Source organism: Squalius cephalus, assembly GCF_949319135.1.
Source record: "Squalius cephalus genome assembly, chromosome: 7".
Taxonomy (NCBI): Eukaryota; Metazoa; Chordata; class Actinopteri; order Cypriniformes; family Leuciscidae; genus Squalius; species Squalius cephalus.
In genome coordinates, this window is record NC_137128.1 from 10,971,788 (window position 1) to 10,995,223 (window position 23,436).

The 23,436-nt window shown below is 40.4% G+C and overlaps 1 protein-coding gene across 1 annotated transcript; it reads left to right on the top strand.

The window, feature by feature from the left end:
- The first annotated feature begins 402 nt into the window (after window positions 1-402).
- On the top strand, window positions 403-22,694 carry LOC307160931 (uncharacterized protein). The gene is made up of 4 exons (XM_079875288.1): window positions 403-462; window positions 18,557-18,712; window positions 19,378-19,470; window positions 21,210-22,694. Exons 1-4 carry the CDS (start codon window positions 442-444, stop codon window positions 21,522-21,524), a joined length of 585 nt encoding a protein of 194 aa, XP_079731414.1. The 5' UTR covers window positions 403-441; the 3' UTR covers window positions 21,525-22,694.
- The last annotated feature ends 742 nt before the right edge of the window (window positions 22,695-23,436 follow it).

Sequence of the window (23,436 nt, forward strand, 5' to 3'; positions counted from 1 at the left end):
CTGGAGGGAAACGGGTTTGTTGCAGAAGCTTTGGTAAGGTAATAACAAGAGGCAAGTTAAAGATAAATATTTAGCGTCAATTAATTAAATGTAATTTTTCTGCCTCTAACCTAAGATTAAATCATAAGTATGATTGTTTCCTTGGTATCACATTTTCACTGCTCAGTTATGGAGATCATTTGCCCATTATAAAAAATAATGATTTAATTATATCTATTTGTGTTAATATAATATTATTTAAAAAAAAAAATATATATATATGCACGTGCATTAAACTGAGTAACATCTGTAATGTGTAACTAGATACTAAAATGCTTATTTGTGACATTTTAACATTTTGAAAGTTTATCATAAATGTTTTTATCAATTTTTTTATTTCACCTTTTATTTCTACAGGCAAGTCATTTAGTACAGTTTCTGTCCCTGTGCTCTGAGACGTGTATGTACCTCATGCAATACATGGTAAGATTAATTTTTTTTTTACACATTGTTTATCTGGTGCCACACATCAACATTTGAGAATTAGTGATTTAGCTGAAATGCAGTGTTAATTTTTGCAAACTGAAATTCCATAGAGTGTGAGTCCTTTTAAATATATTTATATATGTATAGCCTCCAGGTTTCCTCTATTCAACTTTTGATACTTTTGATTGCTCTTAATACAAACTCATAATTGCCAGTATCAGTTAAAAGTCCTTTGGCATTTCAAAGGAAAATGTTTCTACTCCTGATTGTAGGGCTGTAATCAACCAAAGAAAATCTTGGTCGACTAAAGTCCTGAAATTTTGACTAAAAATGACATTAGGAAAAGAAAAAAACTTTAAATTAATTAGCTGCGCACTGTGCGCCTTGTTGTCCGCCTAAATGAATTATAAATAAACATAAAAAACTAGTAGGCTATTTGCAGTATTAAATCGTTTTTGACGTAATTATTTTGCACTGAAATGAGTCTGACACACGAGTCTGTCGGCTCTGACAGCGTTGCATCACGTGCACCTGCGCAATATCATAGCCTATGATTTCCGAAAATAGTACTATGTTGTCAACTAGTGATATCATGACAAGAACTTTTGAGGAATATGTAACATAATTTAGACAATTGTTTTTGTCATATGTATTATAATAACTGACAGACACTATAATTTCAGCTGCTCTGTGCAGCTCGCGAACATAGAAGCTCAGCTTCGCGGCTGAGACACGAATAGACTATTAACTTAAAGCTTTTACTCTTAAACACAAAAGGCACGTCCACTTTAATAAAAAAAATAAGTAAGGGTTAATGCCCGACGAGGTGTCCATTATCAGGTATTAATGGACGACGGCGAGGCGTGAACCGTCCGACGCGCAACCTCCGCCGAAGTCCATTAATACCTGACAATGGACACCTTGAAGGGCATTAACCCGCTTATACCATGGTCACTTGCCAAATAACACATTTTTAAAACATTAGTTTATATTTTAATTAGTTTTACAATCGAAATCTAAAGTTACAAGTTACAAACAATAACTTGGTTTCCTTGGTTACGCCTGACGGTTTATTTAGGTGTACATTATCACTTTTTAACGGACACCCTGCAGCCAATCAGAATCGAGTATTCGCCCAGACCATGGTATAATATTTATTAAACAAACCAGATCAAGTAATAATATTCAGCAAACCTTCTAGTAGCCTACTTTCTCCAATCTGTCCCTCTTCTCCAGTGGGTTGGGCTAATCCAAAAGAAGTGAAAACAAGGGGGGTGTTCTAAAGACAGACTGTTACCTGTGAAACAGGGGTGTTCTGAAAACACCCCCATTAGCAATTAGTGCTTTCCACCTGATGAAATGAACGCGGCAAAACTGATGAAATGAACGCGACAAAACTAATGAAATGAACGCGGCAAAAAATCGACCAATCAGAATTTTGGTCGAGCCAGAATGTATCTACCAAATAATCGACTAATCGACTGGGAGATTACAGCCCTACCTGATTGCAACTTGGAAGATGTTACAGTCAAGTGCTGGCCTGAATTTGGTTTTTTTGTATTTGGAGAAATATAGTACATAAAAAATCATGCTTTTCTTTCTTTCTTTCTTTCTTTCTTTCTTTCTTTCTTTCTTTCTTTCTTTCTTTCTTTCTTTCTTTCTTTCAGTGACTTATGTGGCAGTGTAAACATTGTGTGGCCAAAGAGAGTACTAGGTACAAATTACTTAAACATTATAAACTACATCATCATTATGGGAGAGGCCAACAATATCAATGCATATATGTAAATTGTCCATGTACATTCAGGACGTGGACTGGACTCCACACACATGTCTATAAAGCTCATTCATTGCAACCTACACAGACTGCTTTAAATTCAGTGACATTTAAATGTGAGGTATGTGAATGTAGCGACCTTTCTACAGAAAGAGATTTTTTTGTTCATATTGGGACACATCTGCGTAGTTGTGAGACAGTTGGTTGTGTATTTCTTGGATGCTCTTTCCAGACAAATATTTACAGTACATTTTACACACACAAAAAGAGAAAGCATCATCCTCACACACTGAAAGATTTAAAAACCTGTATAGTGTAAGAACAATGGGTCGTACATTAATATTAATATTAGCTCAAATGATCTATAGGGAATTTTAATAATTAATCATGAATATGATTAATATTTTGTATGTTACAGTTACATTAATTTATCGCAGCTGAACTAGATTGATATATGAACGATTACCATAACGGGTTATGGTTCGTCATTAATACATCAATTGTTCTTATTTCAGCTCGAAGTTATGGGATAACTTTAATGGAATTAATTTAGTTATCAAACAATCTGTTTGTCCAGCGAACAGATTGTACGTAAGATTAAATTAACTCTCAAGGAAAATTATCCTTCTTACAAACACGAGAAAGAGTATCTTTTCCAGGCCTTGAAAAGACACTCTCGGTGTTTGTAGACTAAAATTAGGTTACTTAAATCGTAGCCTACCAAGATAAAGCATATAGCTAAGATCGAACATTTCAGGGACTAAGTAACATGGGCAATTAAATCAGAGTCAGTCAAGGGCATATGGAATTTAATAATTGGACTAATACTACATCGAACTAAGGAATACAAGTTCTACAATTTACACGAGTAAATATGTATGTACAGGACACGTAAACAAAATACAAGACTAAACGGATAACAGATGAGAGAGGGAGAGGAAGGGAGAAAGTGAAACTAAAGTTTCAGGACGAGAGAGATCACCGAGATGATCTCAGCATGGCAAAAATCACAGACAGTAACCCGTAAGAGACAACAAAGAAATCACATTGTAAGTTCAATTCAATAATCGATACTTGCATGGCACATGGTTCTCTTTGTATTTGCTGAAGAAGAGCTCCTTTAAGAGCGGGGCGTGTTTCCTCGTGTCTTCGGGGCGCGCAGTTTAAAGGTTCACTTTGAGTTGAAGTTGTCAGAAACATGATTCAGAGTTCGGTTCCCTTTGTGGAGGGAGTAACGAATATGAAAATAAAACTTAGTAAAGAAAATAAAACGGAGATGAGGACTTCCTAGGTCCCATGGAGCCAGGAATTTCCTCAGACGCAGTGCTCGTGCACGTCCTCAATGAAGAGGAGCGCGCGCCGCGGGATTTTCAACAGAGTCTTTTCCTTTGAGTTGAAGTTGTCGGCTGAAGTTCGAAGACGAAACAAAACTAAAAGACTTAAAGAAAATAAAATATAAAGCCCCCTAAACGGGAGCCATTGATGGTCTCCCTGATGAGGAGGGTTCGAACAAGCAGGAACAAACAAGACGAAAGAAAATACCGAACTCAACTGAACGGAACGCGGAGTGTAACCGCTTTTCTAGGGCACAGGAATTTCACTCCTCCCTGGGGCTTGAGCCAATTGGAATGCGAAATTCCAGGCGGGAGAAAAGTTCTTTGTCTCTGGGGCCACGCCCACTCGGATGAGTCATGAGGAGATGAGCTTTGAGCTGTTCGGCTCCCGAAATATGAAAAAGTGTAAAATAATGCACATTACTTCATTCTGCTATCGAAATTCGACTCTGTTAGATTGAATTTCAACGATATCACACACGTCATATGAAGATTAAGAAAATCAAGTTACATAAGATATGCATATTTACAAGCATTTTAAAGTTCGTTACATGTCTAGAAATAAGATTTACCCAAAATGTGTTGTACCCTATAGGGTACAAATGGATATGAAGCTTGAGGAACTAACACGGTACACACCTGATTTGTCTAACCTTATTACCAAAGTTTACCAGAATACACAAACTACACCACGTAAAAGAAAAATTATGAGATGGGAAATTACATCCATGTTTACATTTCTTCGGTGGTTATGCATATAGAAAATTTAGGATTTAAGTAGAAAATGTAGGATTTAAGTAGGAGTAAAGATTACCACGTTAATTCTGCTCCACTCCTAAAAACCCAGTTGACATTCCATTAGGCAATAAAACAGCAAAGTGGGGGGGAAGGCAATTGCCAGAGAATATTGTTGAACATTCTCTAACTAAAACACTATTGATTAAAGAATACATTTCAAAACCACACCTCTATTATAAAGCCAAACTAAATCACACATGCCTAATGCAATTGTACATAAATTAAAGTATATTCTATCCTAATTTAAACACAAAGGGATGTTTGTGTGTGTGTGTGTGTGTGTGTGTGTAGAAAGTTTCAAGTTTTGTTATCTCTCTGTGGTCCAGAGAGGGGAAAGGGGGGGTTTGGAATGTCTCTGAGGTGACATTAGTGTCGTAAAAGTCAACTGGTTCCAGTCTTTATGGAGCCAAAGCCTGATTTGCACTCACGAGTTCAAAGTGCACCAGCTTTTGTATTCAGGAAGAAATGTTTTTAGCAACACAGAGTATTTGAATTTGTTAATTCAAACCAACGACGAATGATTCGATAGCCAATGTTGTTACATTCCCCCTTTTCGTCCGGTGAAGTCCGTGTGGACATCGTCGGACGACAATCATCACAATGGTCACATGGCAGGTGAATCATGACAGTCGTGTAGCAGGTGGATCATGACGGTAGGAAGGCAGGTGGTGCTTGGAGCTGAGGATTCAGCTCGATGAGGTTCGGCGTGGTCTCTGACTTGACACCCCCTTTCTGGGGATTCCGTCTGAAACCTTTGGACACAGCTTTCGTGAGCTTGGCTGTATCGCATCTCGTTGAGTCTTCTGTACAGGATGGAAACCAACCTAGTGTTAGGGTCTGGCTGATTACCTGCAAAGGTGCACAGCCCAATGTCGGCGGCGTTCCAGCCTCGGATCGCAGATGAAGTGTTCAGAACGGGCCGTCGAGCCGGTGCTCGGAGGGCTTTGTTGGCAGGAGCAATGTCCATGAGTTGGGACCCCCTTTTCTCACTACGGAGTTCCAGTCCTGGATTCAAGGTGACGTTGAAGTTTTTGGAGGATGGTAGTTTCAGTGCTGTCTGGTACTCTTTGCTGGGAAGCTGGTACCATGTCAGGCCATCAAGGTGTAGGATGACACCTTTCAGTACTTGAAGTCCCATTTTCTGGTTGAGCATGTTGACACGGCTGGTTGTGTCATGCTGGTCGTGAGTGACAGTGGCGGTGTGCACAGGTGCGTTAGCACGCCACCTTTCACCTGCTATCTCTGCTTGTGTGTGGGTGACTTTGCTGACCAGGGGGTGCAACCCGCAGATTTCTTCAGCGTTGTCTCTGAGTAAGGGTTTGCTAAGGCAGAGATAACAAATGTCTTTGGTCATAGTACACAGGTGTAGGTTTGGAGCTGAGTACCGTTGTGTGTCGCCATCGTGGTAGGCCACCACGTCTGGAGGGCTTATCTTGAGGTGGGTGTTGTTTTCCCAAAACCTGACCTTGCAAATGTCTGTAAGTCTGTAGACTTGGCTTGACTCGATGATAGGCGGATTTAGGAGAAGGCCCACTTCTCTCTGCTCGGGATCGACGCAGAGTGAGATGGTGCTACCCAGAGAGTAGGCCAGGTGTTTTTGTAGAAAGTCAGCTGGCGTGTTGATGGCGGAAACCAGCACAGTTAGCATCAGGCTTAGTATCAGGTATGGTGGGATTACACCTGTGGCTATGCTGTCATTGGAGGAGCTAACCTCCCACAGCATGTCTGTCGTTGGCACTGTAACCAGCTGAGTCTGGACAAAGTCACTCTGTAAGACAGTAAACTGCGGCTTCATGGAGTTTGCGGTCTGGTTCGCTGCATTTACACTGGACACACCAATGTTAAACAGAGTTCTGGCAGCAGCTCCGGTTCTGAGCAATGCTCCCAGGAACTGGCTGGAGTGGTGGTTGGTGCTTAGGAGTCCCGATTGTGCAACAGTCACTTTCTCAAGTTGGTTGAACATGTGTTCGACCTTGGCCTCGGCGTGAGAGAGGGAGTCCTCTGTCCGTCGGACACTTGTCCAGATGTATTGGGCTACGGAGCTGGGGTGGTGTGCTCTGTAGACCGGGCGGGGCTGGATGAGTCGAACATGCACTTGCTGGGGGTAGGTCCTGCCGTCAGTGATCTGGGGTCTCGGTCGTTCTCTCGGTGGCAGCTGTCCTCTGGTTGGCAAACAGTACAGCATGGCGAACCACAGCAGCAACCTGGCACAGACAACAGGGAGAGAGAGAGAGAAAGGGGAGGAAGAAGCCAGCAAGGGTTGTCTTTGATTGGACAGGGCAGTCTTTTTACTTCGTGGGCGGCGACTGGGTTTAGTTCGCCTTGGCCCATGTTTTGCCACATCTTGCTGTCGGCTTGTCGCTTGCTTCAGTGTCTCGTCAGTGTCTCTGGTGTTGCGTTGTGCAGCACATGATGCGTTATAGACGAACATTAGCAGTTTATCCCCCTTTGTGCGCCGTGGCAGTACAAGCCTTGGCATTGTGATGTCAATCGGTGCACAACTCATAATGTTGTTCTGTACGCGCAGCATGTGCGTTGTGTTATGCAGTGGTCTGAGGCACTGGTTGTCAGTGAGGTCAGACGGCATGCGAGGGTGGTTGGAGGGTTTTGAGAGGTGGGCATTTAAAGTCTTTATGTGGATGTCAGAAGCCCGCATGTCAGTTATGGTTGTCTTTGCAAACAGCGGAGCCAGCGTAAGCGGCTCTGAAGTAGGCAGTTGATCTTGTAAAGTTCTTATGCTGTGTGTAAGCTTTCCAACCTCTAGGGTGGGTGGGTGGGTTGAAAGTGACCACAGCTTGTTGTTTAATGCACCAGGCTTGGCACTGGCTTGAATGAGGTCATGTCGCTGCAGGTCAGTCATGACATTGAGGCAGCAAGTGTCAAAGTCTTTGGTGGGCTGTAAGGTGCAGGGTAGCGGATTCGAACCTTCAGTTGGTGCTGAGTCTGTGTCTTGCTGGCTGGCTGTGGGAGTTCCCATGAACTCTGTGACCTTTGTGACCTGACCGTCTGGCTGTGACTGGAGGGGGCAAAGTTCTCGTACTTGAGCCCAGACTTTGAGCTGTTTCAAGTCCAGTAACGGTTCAAAACGATCTAGAAGGTCTCTGCCGATGAGGAACGGAAAAGTGTCCATTTTTGAGATGAACACGGGATGGACTAGACTCAAAGGACCAATCGTCAGGTGAATGTGGGCTACCTGTTCGAGCCGGATGTCATGTTGACTGTATGACTGTACGTTCAGTTCACAAGTTTGAGGTGTAAGAGTTTGATCTCGTCTCTTAGCTTCAAATTGGAGTCTCTTGAAAAGTTGATTTGAGATCACCGTAATGTCTGATCCTGTGTCGATCAAGGCTTCCATGCTCACTTCCTCTTCCAACGTGATGTTCAGGTAGAGTTTTTGGGCCACCCCCTTTTTGATTAGGTTGCCCAGGAATGTTGGCATGGCAGGTGTGACGGTCGTTGGGTGGTTAGGACCGGTCTCGTGTAGCTTGCTGTGGAGGCAGTTAGACAGAACAGCGTTTTCTGGTACCTTGGTATTTTGGTACCTGGTGTGAGGAGGTGTGCTGTTTCGTTCATGGTGTGCAGCTGTCAGCTGTGGAGCTTGGGTGATGCTGTCACGTTGTGATGTGACAGTTAGCTCTGTGGTCTGTGGATGATGAGCAGTGTTCGAGGTGCTTGGCTCAGTCAGATGGCGGACAGACGGTTTGGTTTCAGTTCTTATGCTTAGGCATAAGATGTCTGGCTCGTCCTTCTTGTCTTTCTTGCAACGTTTCTGGTGAAGAAGCTCTTTCAGCACCTTTAGGATCTCTGCTGTCTCAGACGTGGATGCACTGTGGTTATCTGATGTGAGCTCAGGCTTGAGCTTACCAGTGTCGTGTCGAGAGTGGTTCCACTCTCTGTCGGGGCTTGTCTGAAGGGGTCCTCCCCCTTTTGCTGCTGACAGGTGTTCTTGAAAGCTGGCTGGTGATGTCTTGAGCCGTGGGCTTACATCTCCCTTTTCAGCTCTGGGTTCTTGGCTGAAAGGTGCGGACCAGCTGGTCAGGGGAAACTCTGTGATGTGCGTTTCTCCGTTCCAGCCACTCTGCAGTCTGTAAGAAGGTTTCAGTTCTGCATGAACAGTGTCAAGTTCATCTTGGAGCTCGTCTCTCTGCAGAGTAAGCTCGCTGATTTTAGCTCGGGCCGTTTGCAAATGTTTTTCGCAGGCCCTGGCTTTTGCTTCTGCTTCTTTTAGTTCAGTCTCGGCTCTCTCTAGGAGAGCGTCACTTTGTTGGAGTTTTTCGTCGAGTTCTTTTCTGGTTTCTCTCTCCAACTGTTCTCTTTGGTCTGTGTCGAGGCGCAGATCTTGCAGGGCATTTTGAGTTCTTTCTACTTCTTTCTGTAGCTCTGGATCTGTGGCGTCTTCTTTCTCACGCTGGTTCTGGGTCTCGAGGAGGAGCTGATCTAGACGACTCTGGGTTCGAGCCTGGTCTTTCCGGGCCTCCTTCACTTGAAGCTGTAGCGCTGCTGCTTTCTGCTCCAGGTCGATGTTGCGCCGTTCACTGAGCCTCGCCTGGACGACGAAGTTGTGGGTGACGCTGCTGACGATCCTGGCCCAGTCTTTGTAGTTGTAGCTTTGGGTAGGATCGTGTGTTATCAGCTCGTCTAGCTCGGTGTCCAGTTGCGTTTGGCTCAGATGCTGCAGGTCACTGGCGTCCTTGGGCAGGAAGGGGGTAGTCATTGCTTTCAACAATGTCGAGAGATTGCCCCCGTGGACTGCTGGACTGGATGAATGGGACATCCTGGCTCACTGTAGGTGAGAGAAGCACAGCACACACACAAAGAGACCAATGCAAGTTTGTTCTAAGGTTAAAGAGCTATACTCATACGGGCTATGCCGTTTATGAGAATTTTGGGCTAACTGATGCACAGTTAGACAGTTAGCGGAGCCAATTGACTTGGGTCGAAGGACCCGAACTAGAGATTTTGGCAGGCAGTAGCCTGGCGGGTCACGTGTTGTGACGCCGGCTCTGGTTGTCGCTCTACTTATTCAGTTTTCTTTGGTGGCTCTCACAGGTTACTGTCTTTAGGTGAACTGAAAGAAACAAATCACAACAAAACAAAGGATAGAAAAGATCAAAGTGAAACAAAACACTAGTGATGACTAGGTCTGGAATTAAATGAAACAGAACAGTAACACGGTACGTGTTAGAGAGGGTAACGAGACCTAAGCTATTACCACTGCTAGGGTTTAGGATAGGGCCAACAGGTGAGTGGGGCTATCGGGGCAGGAAGCCTAGGAAGAGGGTGTGGCTTGGAGAGGAAAGGTGGGTCAAAACACTTAAAATATATCCGGGGGAATATCTAATATTCTGGGGCTTATACTAAGAGAATGGGTTTTATCACATTTAGTTTACCTGATGTGAATTGAGGCCACTCAGGTGGAAACCAGTGGCTCGGTCAACCTCTCCGACAGTTCTCCAACACTTGACCGCAGTGCTCCCGGGCAACCTCGTCTCTCGGTACCACGGTGTGCCCACTCAAACCACTTGCGACTTTAAACACAAAGTGGCAACGCCAAGGTGTCAATCATCAGACGGCACGGAAAGATTGAGTTTTCCTCGGAACTCTCCTTTCGGAGTGGTCCTTTCAGCAGACCCCAGTTCGAGTGATTGTCTCAAAATTGCCTTGTGTGTCGCTGACGTTGACTTAACCTTTTGGCGGGCCAAATTGCTGATGTCGGGGTGGCGTGCCACAACCGGAGGTACGAGATTCGGAAGAGTCCGAGACACACGGCCAGTGTCAGGTAGCGTCGGACAGGTGAGCTCGCTTGCCGGAGACCAAGCAGAGATGGCTGTCAGATCACAAAGGGAGTACTACAATAAATACACAGAAGGATGAACAAGGGAAACTTAAAGTGAATTAAGGCTTGCTTGTTTAAAACCAATTGAGTAGTTATGTATGTAGAAAGGAGAGTCAAAGGTTTTACTAAATAATGATAAAACAATAGGAAGTTATGATAATGTTAATTATCAAAATGCCCTAACCCGAAAGAGGGAGGAAAAATAAAATAAAAATAAAAATTGAAAATCAAATTCAAAATGAAATGGCAGGATGAACCCAGGAGAAGAGGCAGGCCGCAGTAGTGGGTTTTCACCACAAGGGGGCGTGCTCCCTCTCTGTGCTCAACCTGGCAAATCGAAAACTTAATTCAAATTAAAAATTCAAAACTGAAAAAAAAAAACAAACAAACAAAAAAAAAAAAAATCGGAATGATATCCTATAATAATCCAGATACACTAAAGTATCAGTCCTATTTATAAAAATAATCAGGAGAGAAAGACGATATAAAAGAGTGAAGGGAGGAAAATAGTGATGCCGACTTAGTATCCACAAGGCCACACGATGGTGCTGTTTCCTCCAAGTGAATATCAGTGGCTGAAATAGAAACTCAATTTAAATTTGAAATTCAAAACTAGTTTAAATAAAATTTAAATGAGCATGTAAAGAAAGTCTAAAAAGGGAGCTCATAATCATATCCTATAATAAATTAACGATAACAGTGAAGTATCATTAATAACTATAAAAATAATCAAAAGAGAAAAGTAGAAATAAAACAATTCATGACAGGATTTGAAAAGAGAGAAACGCGAGCTGAGTGAACCGACCTCGCGGGTGGCGGCCACTAGGTGCCGTTGTTTCCTCTAAGGGAATGGCTGAGATTTAATCTGAGTTTTAATCCAAATCTTGTTTGAACCAAACTCAGAGTAAATGTATCAGTCCAAAAGCAGGAAAATTGTCTAACACAAAATAATAAACGCACGAGCAAAGCTATAAATGCGAATAGTTATTTAGAGTTTAAACATTAATTCACAGGGAAATGAATTCAGCCGTGAAGAGAGCGTTATCTGATAACTGGCCACGCGATGGCGTTGTTGCGCTCATGCAGGCGGAAATCAGGGGGCAAAAGGGGTAATTTGAGGCTGCTAAACACTTACGCCCTCTGGCGTTTAGTAAATGGAATTACACAACTTCAATGTGATTCAAACGCTAAGAGCTTTTCAGCTCGCGTCACGCGCTGATTTCTGCAACACTCACAAATAGGACAGAGGTCTCGGCGGACCTTTTGGTGCTATTAATACTGCACAGGAGAGTATGGCGGGGTTTCTTTGCCGCAAATACTCAAATGTGGGCAACAGGAATTTTCCGTCTGTTGCTAGACTCCCATATTACACATTTATCAAAATAGCACTTTATGATTTGTGTATTTAGGTTTTCGATTGATTAGCTAGGTCAATGTTAACCAGGAGTTCACCGTTTTGTTGAATATCACTGGACTAACCACGAATTCAATAACGATATAGCATGCATGCAAAGCCTATGTTTAATAAGGAGTCTCGCTTAGAAAACATATTTATTAATACCGGTAGTACGCACGTGAGAATTCTTCGTTCACAGCGATTTAAAACAAATATTAGAAATGTATCAACTGCAGAGATATTTCTTCATCTCTTAACAGGACATTTGTAATATTAAATACTGCAGTGTACGTAGCATTTAACAGTGCTAAAATCGTCTAGGCATATTTTAGCAACTTGTTAAAATGTACGTTAGGCCTACTGACTTCGGCTTTTTGCCTTGGACAGTTAGGAGTGAGTTCGCGTTAGCGACTTAACTCACAAATTCATAATTTCATAATGCGCAAAAATTATTAATAACCATATAAACAGACTGAACCTGACTATTGCTCATAAACAAGGTTTGAAATGCGTCGCGTTCTCCACCAAAACTGTAAGAACAATGGGTCGTACATTAATATTAATATTAGCTCAAATGATCTATAGGGAATTTTAATAATTAATCATGAATATGATTAATATTTTGTATGTTACAGTTACATTAATTTATCGCAGCTGAACTAGATTGATATATGAACGATTACCATAACGGGTTATGGTTCGTCATTAATACATCAATTGTTCTTATTTCAGCTCGAAGTTATGGGATAACTTTAATGGAATTAATTTAGTTATCAAACAATCTGTTTGTCCAGCGAACAGATTGTACGTAAGATTAAATTAACTCTCAAGGAAAATTATCCTTCTTACAAACACGAGAAAGAGTATCTTTTCCAGGCCTTGAAAAGACACTCTCGGTGTTTGTAGACTAAAATTAGGTTACTTAAATCGTAGCCTACCAAGATAAAGCATATAGCTAAGATCGAACATTTCAGGGACTAAGTAACATGGGCAATTAAATCAGAGTCAGTCAAGGGCATATGGAATTTAATAATTGGACTAATACTACATCGAACTAAGGAATACAAGTTCTACAATTTACACGAGTAAATATGTATGTACAGGACACGTAAACAAAATACAAGACTAAACGGATAACAGATGAGAGAGGGAGAGGAAGGGAGAAAGTGAAACTAAAGTTTCAGGACGAGAGAGATCACCGAGATGATCTCAGCATGGCAAAAATCACAGACAGTAACCCGTAAGAGACAACAAAGAAATCACATTGTAAGTTCAATTCAATAATCGATACTTGCATGGCACATGGTTCTCTTTGTATTTGCTGAAGAAGAGCTCCTTTAAGAGCGGGGCGTGTTTCCTCGTGTCTTCGGGGCGCGCAGTTTAAAGGTTCACTTTGAGTTGAAGTTGTCAGAAACATGATTCAGAGTTCGGTTCCCTTTGTGGAGGGAGTAACGAATATGAAAATAAAACTTAGTAAAGAAAATAAAACGGAGATGAGGACTTCCTAGGTCCCATGGAGCCAGGAATTTCCTCAGACGCAGTGCTCGTGCACGTCCTCAATGAAGAGGAGCGCGCGCCGCGGGATTTTCAACAGAGTCTTTTCCTTTGAGTTGAAGTTGTCGGCTGAAGTTCGAAGACGAAACAAAACTAAAAGACTTAAAGAAAATAAAATATAAAGCCCCCTAAACGGGAGCCATTGATGGTCTCCCTGATGAGGAGGGTTCGAACAAGCAGGAACAAACAAGACGAAAGAAAATACCGAACTCAACTGAACGGAACGCGGAGTGTAACCGCTTTTCTAGGGCACAGGAATTTCACTCCTCCCTGGGGCTTGAGCCAATTGGAATGCGAAATTCCAGGCGGGAGAAAAGTTCTTTGTCTCTGGGGCCACGCCCACTCGGATGAGTCATGAGGAGATGAGCTTTGAGCTGTTCGGCTCCCGAAATATGAAAAAGTGTAAAATAATGCACATTACTTCATTCTGCTATCGAAATTCGACTCTGTTAGATTGAATTTCAACGATATCACACACGTCATATGAAGATTAAGAAAATCAAGTTACATAAGATATGCATATTTACAAGCATTTTAAAGTTCGTTACATGTCTAGAAATAAGATTTACCCAAAATGTGTTGTACCCTATAGGGTACAAATGGATATGAAGCTTGAGGAACTAACACGGTACACACCTGATTTGTCTAACCTTATTACCAAAGATTACCAGAATACACAAACTACACCACGTAAAAGAAAAATTATGAGATGGGAAATTACATCCATGTTTACATTTCTTCGGTGGTTATGCATATAGAAAATTTAGGATTTAAGTAGAAAATGTAGGATTTAAGTAGGAGTAAAGATTACCACGTTAATTCTGCTCCACTCCTAAAAACCCAGTTGACATTCCATTAGGCAATAAAACAGCAAAGTGGGGGGGGAGGCAATTGCCAGAGAATATTGTTGAACATTCTCTAACTAAAACACTATTGATTAAAGAATACATTTCAAAACCACACCTCTATTATAAAGCCAAACTAAATCACACATGCCTAATGCAATTGTACATAAATTAAAGTATATTCTATCCTAATTTAAACACAAAGGGATGTTTGTGTGTGTGTGTGTGTGTGTGTGTGTGTGTGTAGAAAGTTTCAAGTTTTGTTATCTCTCTGTGGTCCAGAGAGGGGAAAGGGGGGGTTTGGAATGTCTCTGAGGTGACATTAGTGTCGTAAAAGTCAACTGGTTCCAGTCTTTATGGAGCCAAAGCCTGATTTGCACTCACGAGTTCAAAGTGCACCAGCTTTTGTATTCAGGAAGAAATGTTTTTAGCAACACAGAGTATTTGAATTTGTTAATTCAAACCAACGACGAATGATTCGATAGCCAATGTTGTTACAATAGTTAATTTTGTGAATCCCGTCCAAGCCTCTAATAGTGTGGTGTCTGGCTGTACTACTGATGTGTCATTTGAAGAAGTTGAGGTTGAGACAGTGACAGAAAGTGATGGCGAAGCTGTTGAAAATCTGCCAGAAGTAATTGAGCGGAAAATAGCAGCAATATTGTTAAAATTAGAACATATATTTCATATTCCAGCAAAAGGATTGGATGAGTTATTGGAGGAGTTGCATTTTTTAAGTTCAGCTAGTGTACCTGTCACAAAGTGTGCAATTGCAGAAATTTTCAACAGACATAACCTCAGTATTGGTCAGACAGTTGTTGAAGAACTTGCTAATTCTGTGTGTGTTTCTCACCCTGTCATTAAAAGTTTTGAAAAATGTGGCCCTCTTGCCACATCTTATAAAAGAAAACAATATTACAAGGTACATTTTAGAGTTGTAGAGCCTATTGAGTACTTTTTATCTGTAGAACAAAGGAGGTCGTTTCAATATGTTCCATTATTACAGATGTTGCAGGAAATACTGAGTCACAATAAATTACTGGATAAAGTGATAGAAGAACACATAGCTCAAGAAAGTAGAGAAGCTTTGCATGGTGATCAGCGAGTTTACAGGTCTTTTCGAGATGGTGAAAATTATAAAATAAATAGCTTTTTAGCAGTTGATAAGTTGAGAATTTCCATCAAACTTTATATTGACGAGTTTGAGGTTTGTAATCCTCTTGGGACTTCGCGCAAAAAGCATAAGCTTTGTGGGGTATACTGGGTCTTGGATAACTTCCCGCCTGGCGCTCATTCTGCTCTCTCATCAATTTATTTGGCTGTTCTTTGTAAAAGTGATGATTTGAAGAAATTTGGTTTTGAAGAAGTGTTGAATCCACTTTTGAAAGATCTGGTAATTTTGGAGGAACATGGTGTGTTCATCAGTCAGCTGAATGAGTGTATCAAAGGCACTGTGAGTTGCATTATAGCTGATAACCTTGGAGCCCATGGCCTGGCAGGTTTTGTAGAAAGTTTCTCTGGTGAGTACGTCTGTAGATTCTGTACAGCTAAGAAAACAGAAATTCAGTTGAAGACAGCTAGTCGTTTTGAGCTTAGAACGCGGGAACAACATGATGCACATTTGAAGTGTGCATTGGAAAAAGCAAGTACATGCTATGGTGTTAAACGTGAATGTGTGTTGAGTAAGAATCTCTCCCATTTTCATGTTACCGCAGGCTACCCTCCAGATCTTGCCCATGATCTATTTGAGGGCATAATACCTGTGGAGCTAGCATATTGTTTTTCTCTTTTGATTTCTAAGAAGTATTTCAGTTTAGAAAAACTTAACAATTTGATCCAAACATTCGAGTATAAATGGGCAGATAAAACAAATAAGCCTCACACAATACCACAGACTTTCTCAGTTAAAAAAAGCATTGGTGGAAACGCACACGAGAATTGGGCTCTGCTTCGATTGTTGCCTCTAATCATTGGCCCACTTGTGCCGGAGGATGAACCTACATGGCATGTTGTTTTGGATCTGAAAGACATTGTGGAGCTTGTTGTAGCCCCTGTCCACACTGCTGAGTCAATATCTTACCTTGAGTGCAAAATTGATGAACATCGCCAAAGATACCAAGAGCTTTTTCCCAACAACAATCTCCTCCCTAAACATCATTTTTTGGAGCACTATCCTGTTCTGATTCGCCTTTTTGGCCCACTTGTCCATACATGGACATTAAGATTTGAGGCAAAACATAGTGTCTTCAAACAGATTGCTCGTCATACCAACTGTTTTAAAAACATACCTCTCACACTTGCCAAAAAACATCAGCTTGTGATTGCCTCTGACTTGCACTCTCTTGACCTTAAGACACCTTTGGTGGTAAAAAGTGTCTCATCAGTACCAGTAGATGTTTTGCAAAGTGACATTGCAGCTGCTATTAATCAAAGATTGCCAGATGAGAACAATGTCCACATTACAAACTGTGTTTCATACAATGGTATGAATTACAACATGGGGATGATTCTTGTCCATGGGCAATTATTTGGTCTGCCAGAGTTAGCTGAAATTCTGCAGATTTGTATTTTGCAAGGCCAGGTACATTTTATTGTGAAAAAGTTGTCCAGTTGGTATAGAGAGCATTTTAGAGCATTTGAACTGGACACATCACATGTAAAAGAGGTGTCTCTGATTGAGTATGGGGAACTACTTGATGACTACCCGTTAGCTGCCTATTCAGTGGGAGGCCTGCGTCTGGTTTCTCTGAAGAGGCACGTTAACTTGCATGGAAAACGGGAGTAATAAGGAAGTTTGTAAGTATTTTCCCCCACAATTAATCCAATCATGTACCCATCACGCATAACCTTAATTATTGTAATGTTGTCTTGTTGTTGTTGTGGGCTCCTAATGTTATGATTTTGATCTTGGTATTTTTATTGTGCTGTTTTAATGCTGTGAAATTGTGTTGTGTTTTACAGTTGTAAAATCTTGTGTTAGTGTTTGAATACTATAGTGAATACTACAGTGTTCGACAAAGATTTTAGTCTTTCTTCTGCTAATGCAGGAACATAGGAACATATTAAATTAGAGCCTACTCTGGTACTTTACTACCTTTATTGTGAGCTACGCGTTTCACCCATTGCTTCCAAGCAAGAAGCAATGGGTGAGATGCGTTGCTCACAATAAAGGTAGTAAAGTCAGATCAGTGTGCGGTAGTGTGTTTTTTTACTTTTCATAGACTCATCCTGCTATCTACCAGCACCTTATTGTTGTTGCTGTGCTCGGGGAATTTCTTGTTCCCTACTCTTGTACTTTTAAGGACCTGTGAATTGTACCTATCAAATTTACATTACAAGGCAACATTTGTCATAAAAGTGACATTCTTTATTGTTGCATATTCAACCTTTTTTTATGTGTGTTCAGATCTCCACAATGAGCCGTCTTATGAGACTGAGGATCATTCTGGGTGAAGATGATGCCAGAAAGCTAATCCTACCAGAAGGGTTACCAAGCTCCATGGAACAATTGTACCAGACTATAAAGACTAGTTTTGGATTAGAGCAAGATTTTTGCCTTCAATATCAAGATTTTGATTTTGGAAAGGAGTTCATAAATCTGTCTGTGATCTCTGAAATTGAAGACAAAGCGACCTTAAAGGTGGTCTACTTGCAAAGTTCTTCAGAAGATCACTCAATGACGCATCAACCTCTAGCAGTCCAGAGCCTTACTGATTCCTCATCAGTTGACACGGATAATACAGAGTCTGCTTCATCATCAGTTGACACGGATAATACAGAGTCTGCTTCATCATCAGGGCCATCGCCATCTACACGACTGTGCATGTGGCCAAGTGTCTTTACAGTCCCTCCATTCAACTATGAGTCTGAACTGCAACTGGAAACGGCCAGTGCTGAATGCAATGCAAGTGGAACTTATTTGAGCCCACCACCAAAGCTGAAATCTCATATTCTGGAACGACTGTCTGAAGAAATTCTTAAATTCAAAGCCTATCCAACTGACAACGATCTTAATGATGTTGCAGAAGCACTTGTAAAAAAGCACCCTTGTCTGAGGGAGCAAGGGTCCTTCAATGGCTGTTATGGGTGGAAGATCAGCCTTAAATACAAAATGGCCAACCTCCGGTACAAACTGAGAGGCCTAGGATGCTCTGAAGTGATGATAAATTCACTAAAGAACAAGAACCAAGACAAGCGTTTGGCAGCGTCGAATGTGAAAAAGCCCAGAAGGGCTGAAGTCAATTATTGTCCGCAGCATCCAAAAGGAGAATCCACTGAAAGTCTGGAGATGGAAAGAGTCGTACTGCTTTCAGAAATAAAGAAGAGGAACAATGAGCATATTGCGAAGTTGAAAATGGAGAAGACTTTCTCATACAGGAGGCAAGAAATCCTTAAAGGAGAGCCTTTGATTGCAGACGTCAAAAGCAGATGGCCAGCTCTGTTCACTGCGATAGAGGTGATTGTCCTGTGTGCTTTTTTTTTTATCTCTTCACTGATAGTAATTGCTGTGGTGTACTGACGGGGTTAGTAACGTGCATTAATGATTTACAGATTGATAGGGAGTTCCATCGCATATCAACTTTACCTCTACTTTCTACATTCTATGCTGCTCTCGACCAGTACACTCCGTGCCTGATGGAGATATTTCGATGCAAAGGTGGAGCAGCTGGAAGAAAAATAAGAAATGTCATGTTGGAGATTTCCAAGGTTTGTGGTGTTCGGGTCATTTTGACCCGGAGAGAATTTTCTTTTACTCAAAAATACTAGTTAATGTTATCGCTTTGGACTGAAACTTAGTGACTCTATTCACAGATGGTATAACTACTTCTCAAATGTTTTTTGACAATTTTCATACTTTTTTAGGGGGGGGGGGGGTTTGTCACCTTGTTACACTTGTGATCTTCCCGGTCAAAAATGACCAGACTATAAAAAATAGCTTAAATCACTCGTTATGGAATATTATCACCCAATATTGGATTCAATCTTTTTGTCCACTTGTTCTCTTTCAATTAGGACTGCTTTTATATTTCTATTTGCATCTGATTAATTGTAGGCCTCATTTATTTGAGAGTAGGTATCTCAATTTTTGAGTAAAAAAAAACATTATTTTTGAATAATTTTGGAAAAATAAAATAAAATCTGAAGAAAATGGGCAAATAAAATAAAAGTTTTTCAAAACAAAATTCCTGGTGAAAAATTAAAGTAGACTAGTGTGATCAACAGTGCCAATTTTCTTCAGATTTTATTTAATATTTCCAAAATTATTCAAAAATAATATTGTTTTTTTCTCTCAAAAAATTAGATCCCTACTGTCAAATAAATGAGGCCTAAAAAAAAAGAATTGTTCAATTGACTTTCCTTTTTTCCCTCAGGATGACACAATTCATACGAGACGTGCATGTGTCCTCAAGTCCTTGTGCATCTACTTGAACGAAGACCACGAGAAACTTGTGAAGGATTATATGGTGAGTTACGTATGTTGATGAAACGTTGCATCGTGAATTGGATAAAAGTCGTTTTAAATGTGTTTACTACTGATTAAGATTACTACTGGTTGAAATAAAAAATAAATAAATCTCTATGTGACAGCCTAGGGCTTGACTCTAACGTTAGTTAACATACAGCAGGTAACCTTAGCTTGCTTAAAGCGGTTAAATGCTGACAACTAAATGGCCTATCATGTGGCTGCATTTCACTGGAAAGAATTCCTTGCCAGGGGAATAAATGGGTAAGAATATACTGTATAAGGGTAATACTGTGTAAGGGGCCTTTAACAAATCGCGTCCAACTCGCATCTAAAAATGCATGGAAGGCGCGGCCACACCGCTATCTCTTCTTTCCACAAGCGTTTGCGTCTGTCGTTGCTATGCAACCATGACCTGCGTGAGCTTGCGGAATTCTGAAAAGTCGAGATGTTCTCATCTCGTCGCGGCATGGCGGGCTTGGAAAAATGTGCTTCCATTTTGCGCGCAAAAAACACGATGTGAATGTAAGTGACAGTGTCACTAAGTCGTGCCGAAAAATGTTGGCCACATCGAGAGGAAACTAATCTCCAGTCATCTGGAACGCAATCTCAGGGAGCTATATGAAGACTTCAAAAAGTGTAAGCCCAAATCTAGAAACTTTGCTGCCGTACCATGAGTCCAGCAGGCATAATGATATGACGCAGCGCCTGCCGCCTGATAATAGGCTACCGAGCTGGGGACTATTATCAGGCGCTGCGTCATGGTACGGCAGCAAAGTTTCTTGATTATCACGCAGGAATGAGAGTATAGTTCCTAGCCATATCCACCTAGAAAAATCGCAACTTTTCATTTTCCGTCGGTCTTAGTACACGATGTAACTACAGAAGAGTCAAGTTTTAAATAGGAAAAATATCGAAACTCTTTGTTAATTTTTTTTTTTTGAGAGAGATGCTAATGGGCATGTCCGGTTCAATTCATTATGCTAAGCTATGCTAAAAGTGGTACCCCCAGACCCGGAGATCGGCTGAATGGATTCGAAAACGGTAAAACTCAACAGTTTAACTCTGGGGGAGTTGTACAATAAGCCTATTTCCAAAAAAAGTGAAGTATCCCTTTAACTCTTTATGGAAAAACTGAGATATTCTTCTGAAGATCAGAAGAATATCTATTAGCCTACCTGTTTATTTTTAGTATGATCATTACATATATAAATGATAAAATAAAATAAAAACTTAATAAAAATAGCAAGTGTATGTAAAAAATGTAATATCGCAAGAAATATCGTTATCGCAATACTCAACAACAATATTGCATATTTTCCCAGTATCGTGCAGCCCTAATCTAAAGAGACAGGATTTATTTTTATCTAATGTAAAATACTGTTTCAGTTGCACTTTTGGTAAGAGTACACATCTCTCTTTTTTGCACAATTTATCTAAATATTTAAGTCTTTTTTTTTTTTCTTTTTTTTTTTTGAAAATTGTGAGAAAATCGTATTGTGAACTTTAAATCTTGAGTCGAGCGTTTCGTTACATCCCTACTTGGTATGATAAATTCAGAGAAGGTGCAGTGTGGAAAATGAATTTTCAGAAATTACTTGGTATAAACTAACTATAATTAAGTGTTTTAATTAACGTGTATGTATGTATATGTAAATGTATATACACATGAAATGAAATGAATAAGAATGACTTTATATTCAAGCACTCATAAAATATTTAACCTAAAACATCCCACAGGACACAGACCTCAAGGCCAGAGCTTCCATGGAGCAAACTGTGATGGGAGTGTATGTCATTCAAAAGGAGGGCGCATGTGCTGGAGATGACCCAGAGGACATCGGTGTCCTGGTCGAAGGTGTTGAGGTCCTCGGCGAGTTACGAAACATTGGGGATGCCTGTGCTTTGTTATTTGGACTAATATACTGTCTGAACCTGAGCTACCCACCAGACCTCAAATGCACTTTTGAGGTGATGCAGAAGATTCTCATGAATCTGGATGGCCAGAGGTTATCATCCAAGGCACAGTTCCTAAAAAACAAGCTCATGAAGTAAATTTGCTCATAGACTTCTAGTATGCAGATTTTTTTATTTTTGCCTCCTAGTTTTCACAAGAACTTTAAAGTTTGCTCAATGGACACAGACTGTAAAAAGGTGAGTTGCTTCACTAGACCTCAAATGCACTTTTGAAGTGAGGCAGAAGATTCTCTTGAATGTACGTGGGCAGAGATTGTCTAAAGCACAATTACCAAAAACAAGGTCATGGAACAAATTTAGCTTAAAGTAGAGGTCTACAAGGGAGATTTTTTTGTTTGTTTGTTTGTTTGTTAATTTTTGCTTTGCTTTCAAAAGGACTTTTAGTTTGCTCAGTGTATGCGGACTGTAAAAACTTGACAGTCATTCACAAATACTGAGATTGTATAATGTTTACTAGTGTTGGATTGTTTAAGGATGTTTACTAGTGTTAAATGTTTTGATAGTTTTACATTCTTCAAACTTTTAACATAAAACCCCACCAATTTTAAAAGTTAAAGACATTTTAACAGGTTTAAGATATTTGATACTAATGTGAAAGCACGTGTTTGATGCAAAAGTGGAGCAGCTGAAAGAAAAATAAAAAATGTCATGGTGGAGATTTCCAAAGTTTGAATTAAAATGTGTTGATTTATGCTTATACCATGTTTTTATATAGTATAATGTTCTTTACAAGTGGCAAAACAACAGTGAGGAGTACTAAAATATATATGGTATATTTTTTGGTAGGAATCAAAAGGCACCATATGTTGCACTTGTGTTTGTACTTTTGTTGCCCCAGATGAAACTCTTATGTTCAGAGGTGTTCTGATACCATTTTTTTCTTTATATTCTAATACCCAAACCGTCATTGCTGTATGTGGCACAGGTTTAACTTGTAATACAAACAATGAATGCCTAACCTTTTATAAAGTTTGACAAATGAGTGTAACAGGACTTTTTTTTTTATTATTTATTTTTATCTACTTAGTAGATTTTTTTTTTTCTTTGCTAAATTACATGGTATTGGATCTGTGCATAAATTCCAGTACTTACCGATACCAGCTTTTAGGCAGTATCGGAGGCCATTCCAGTGGTATCAGCGAACATCTCATTGTTATCTGGTAAATTGTTTCCAGTTAGTAGCCAATTGCTACAATTCAGTTATATGTAATGCAGGCAAAATGTTGCATGAATAAAAATGTAAAATGGATTTGCATGTTGTCTTTTTGTATGCTTGTTTTGTTATACATTTTACATTTTAATTTTGTTCAACTGAAGTGTTTGACCAATGTAGAATACACTCAAAGTAATCTCACTAAATTAACTAAGAATGAACATGTAACTCAAAAAAGATGCAAATGAGTTAAATGGAAATAATAATATCATGTTTAACCAACACATCCATTTTGTGTTCAAATAAATGATGTTTTATTAACAAAGTTCGGGAGGAGCACGTTCAAATAATCAAGCAATCAATCAATCAACTCATCAAACAATTACCATGTCTACCCTATCAGCATGAGAGGAAGCATATATATATATTCACTCTGTCAACTCACCTAACTTCCTTGACAGTTTTCAGCATCCCTCCACCACCCCGACTCCTCACTCTTGGCTTGTTCTTTCACAGCCAGGAATACGGGGGGAGTACTCTGGGTTCGGGCCAAATACCGAGCCCGGAGCCCTCTCCTCGGACAGCACGCCAAATACGCATTTATTCTATCTGACTTATTTGTAAGTGTGAACTCGTGAACATGATAAAGGTTGGTTGTCTTAACTTGGTTTGTTTAGATGGAATATAGGTGGCATGATTAAATCATGTTCATCCAATGAATTATTTTTTTGAGTGTGTGCCGCATAATCAAGGATTTTTGCCCACAACAATCAAAAAACCCCCCGCATTTTTCTTGAAGCACTGCATATCAACCTGAGGCAGGATGTATCATTCAGC

What these genes read in the sequence shown, in the direction of transcription:
- LOC307160931 (XM_079875288.1), top strand. Translation starts at nt 442, where the DNA reads ATGTACCTCATGCAATACATG. An exon ending in TCATGTTGGAGATTTCCAAG is followed by an intron (nt 18,713 to 19,377) that starts GTTTGTGGTGTT and finishes TTTTTCCCTCAG; the next exon opens with GATGACACAATTCATACGAG. An exon ending in AACTTGTGAAGGATTATATG is followed by an intron (nt 19,471 to 21,209) that starts GTGAGTTACGTA and finishes AACATCCCACAG; the next exon opens with GACACAGACCTCAAGGCCAG.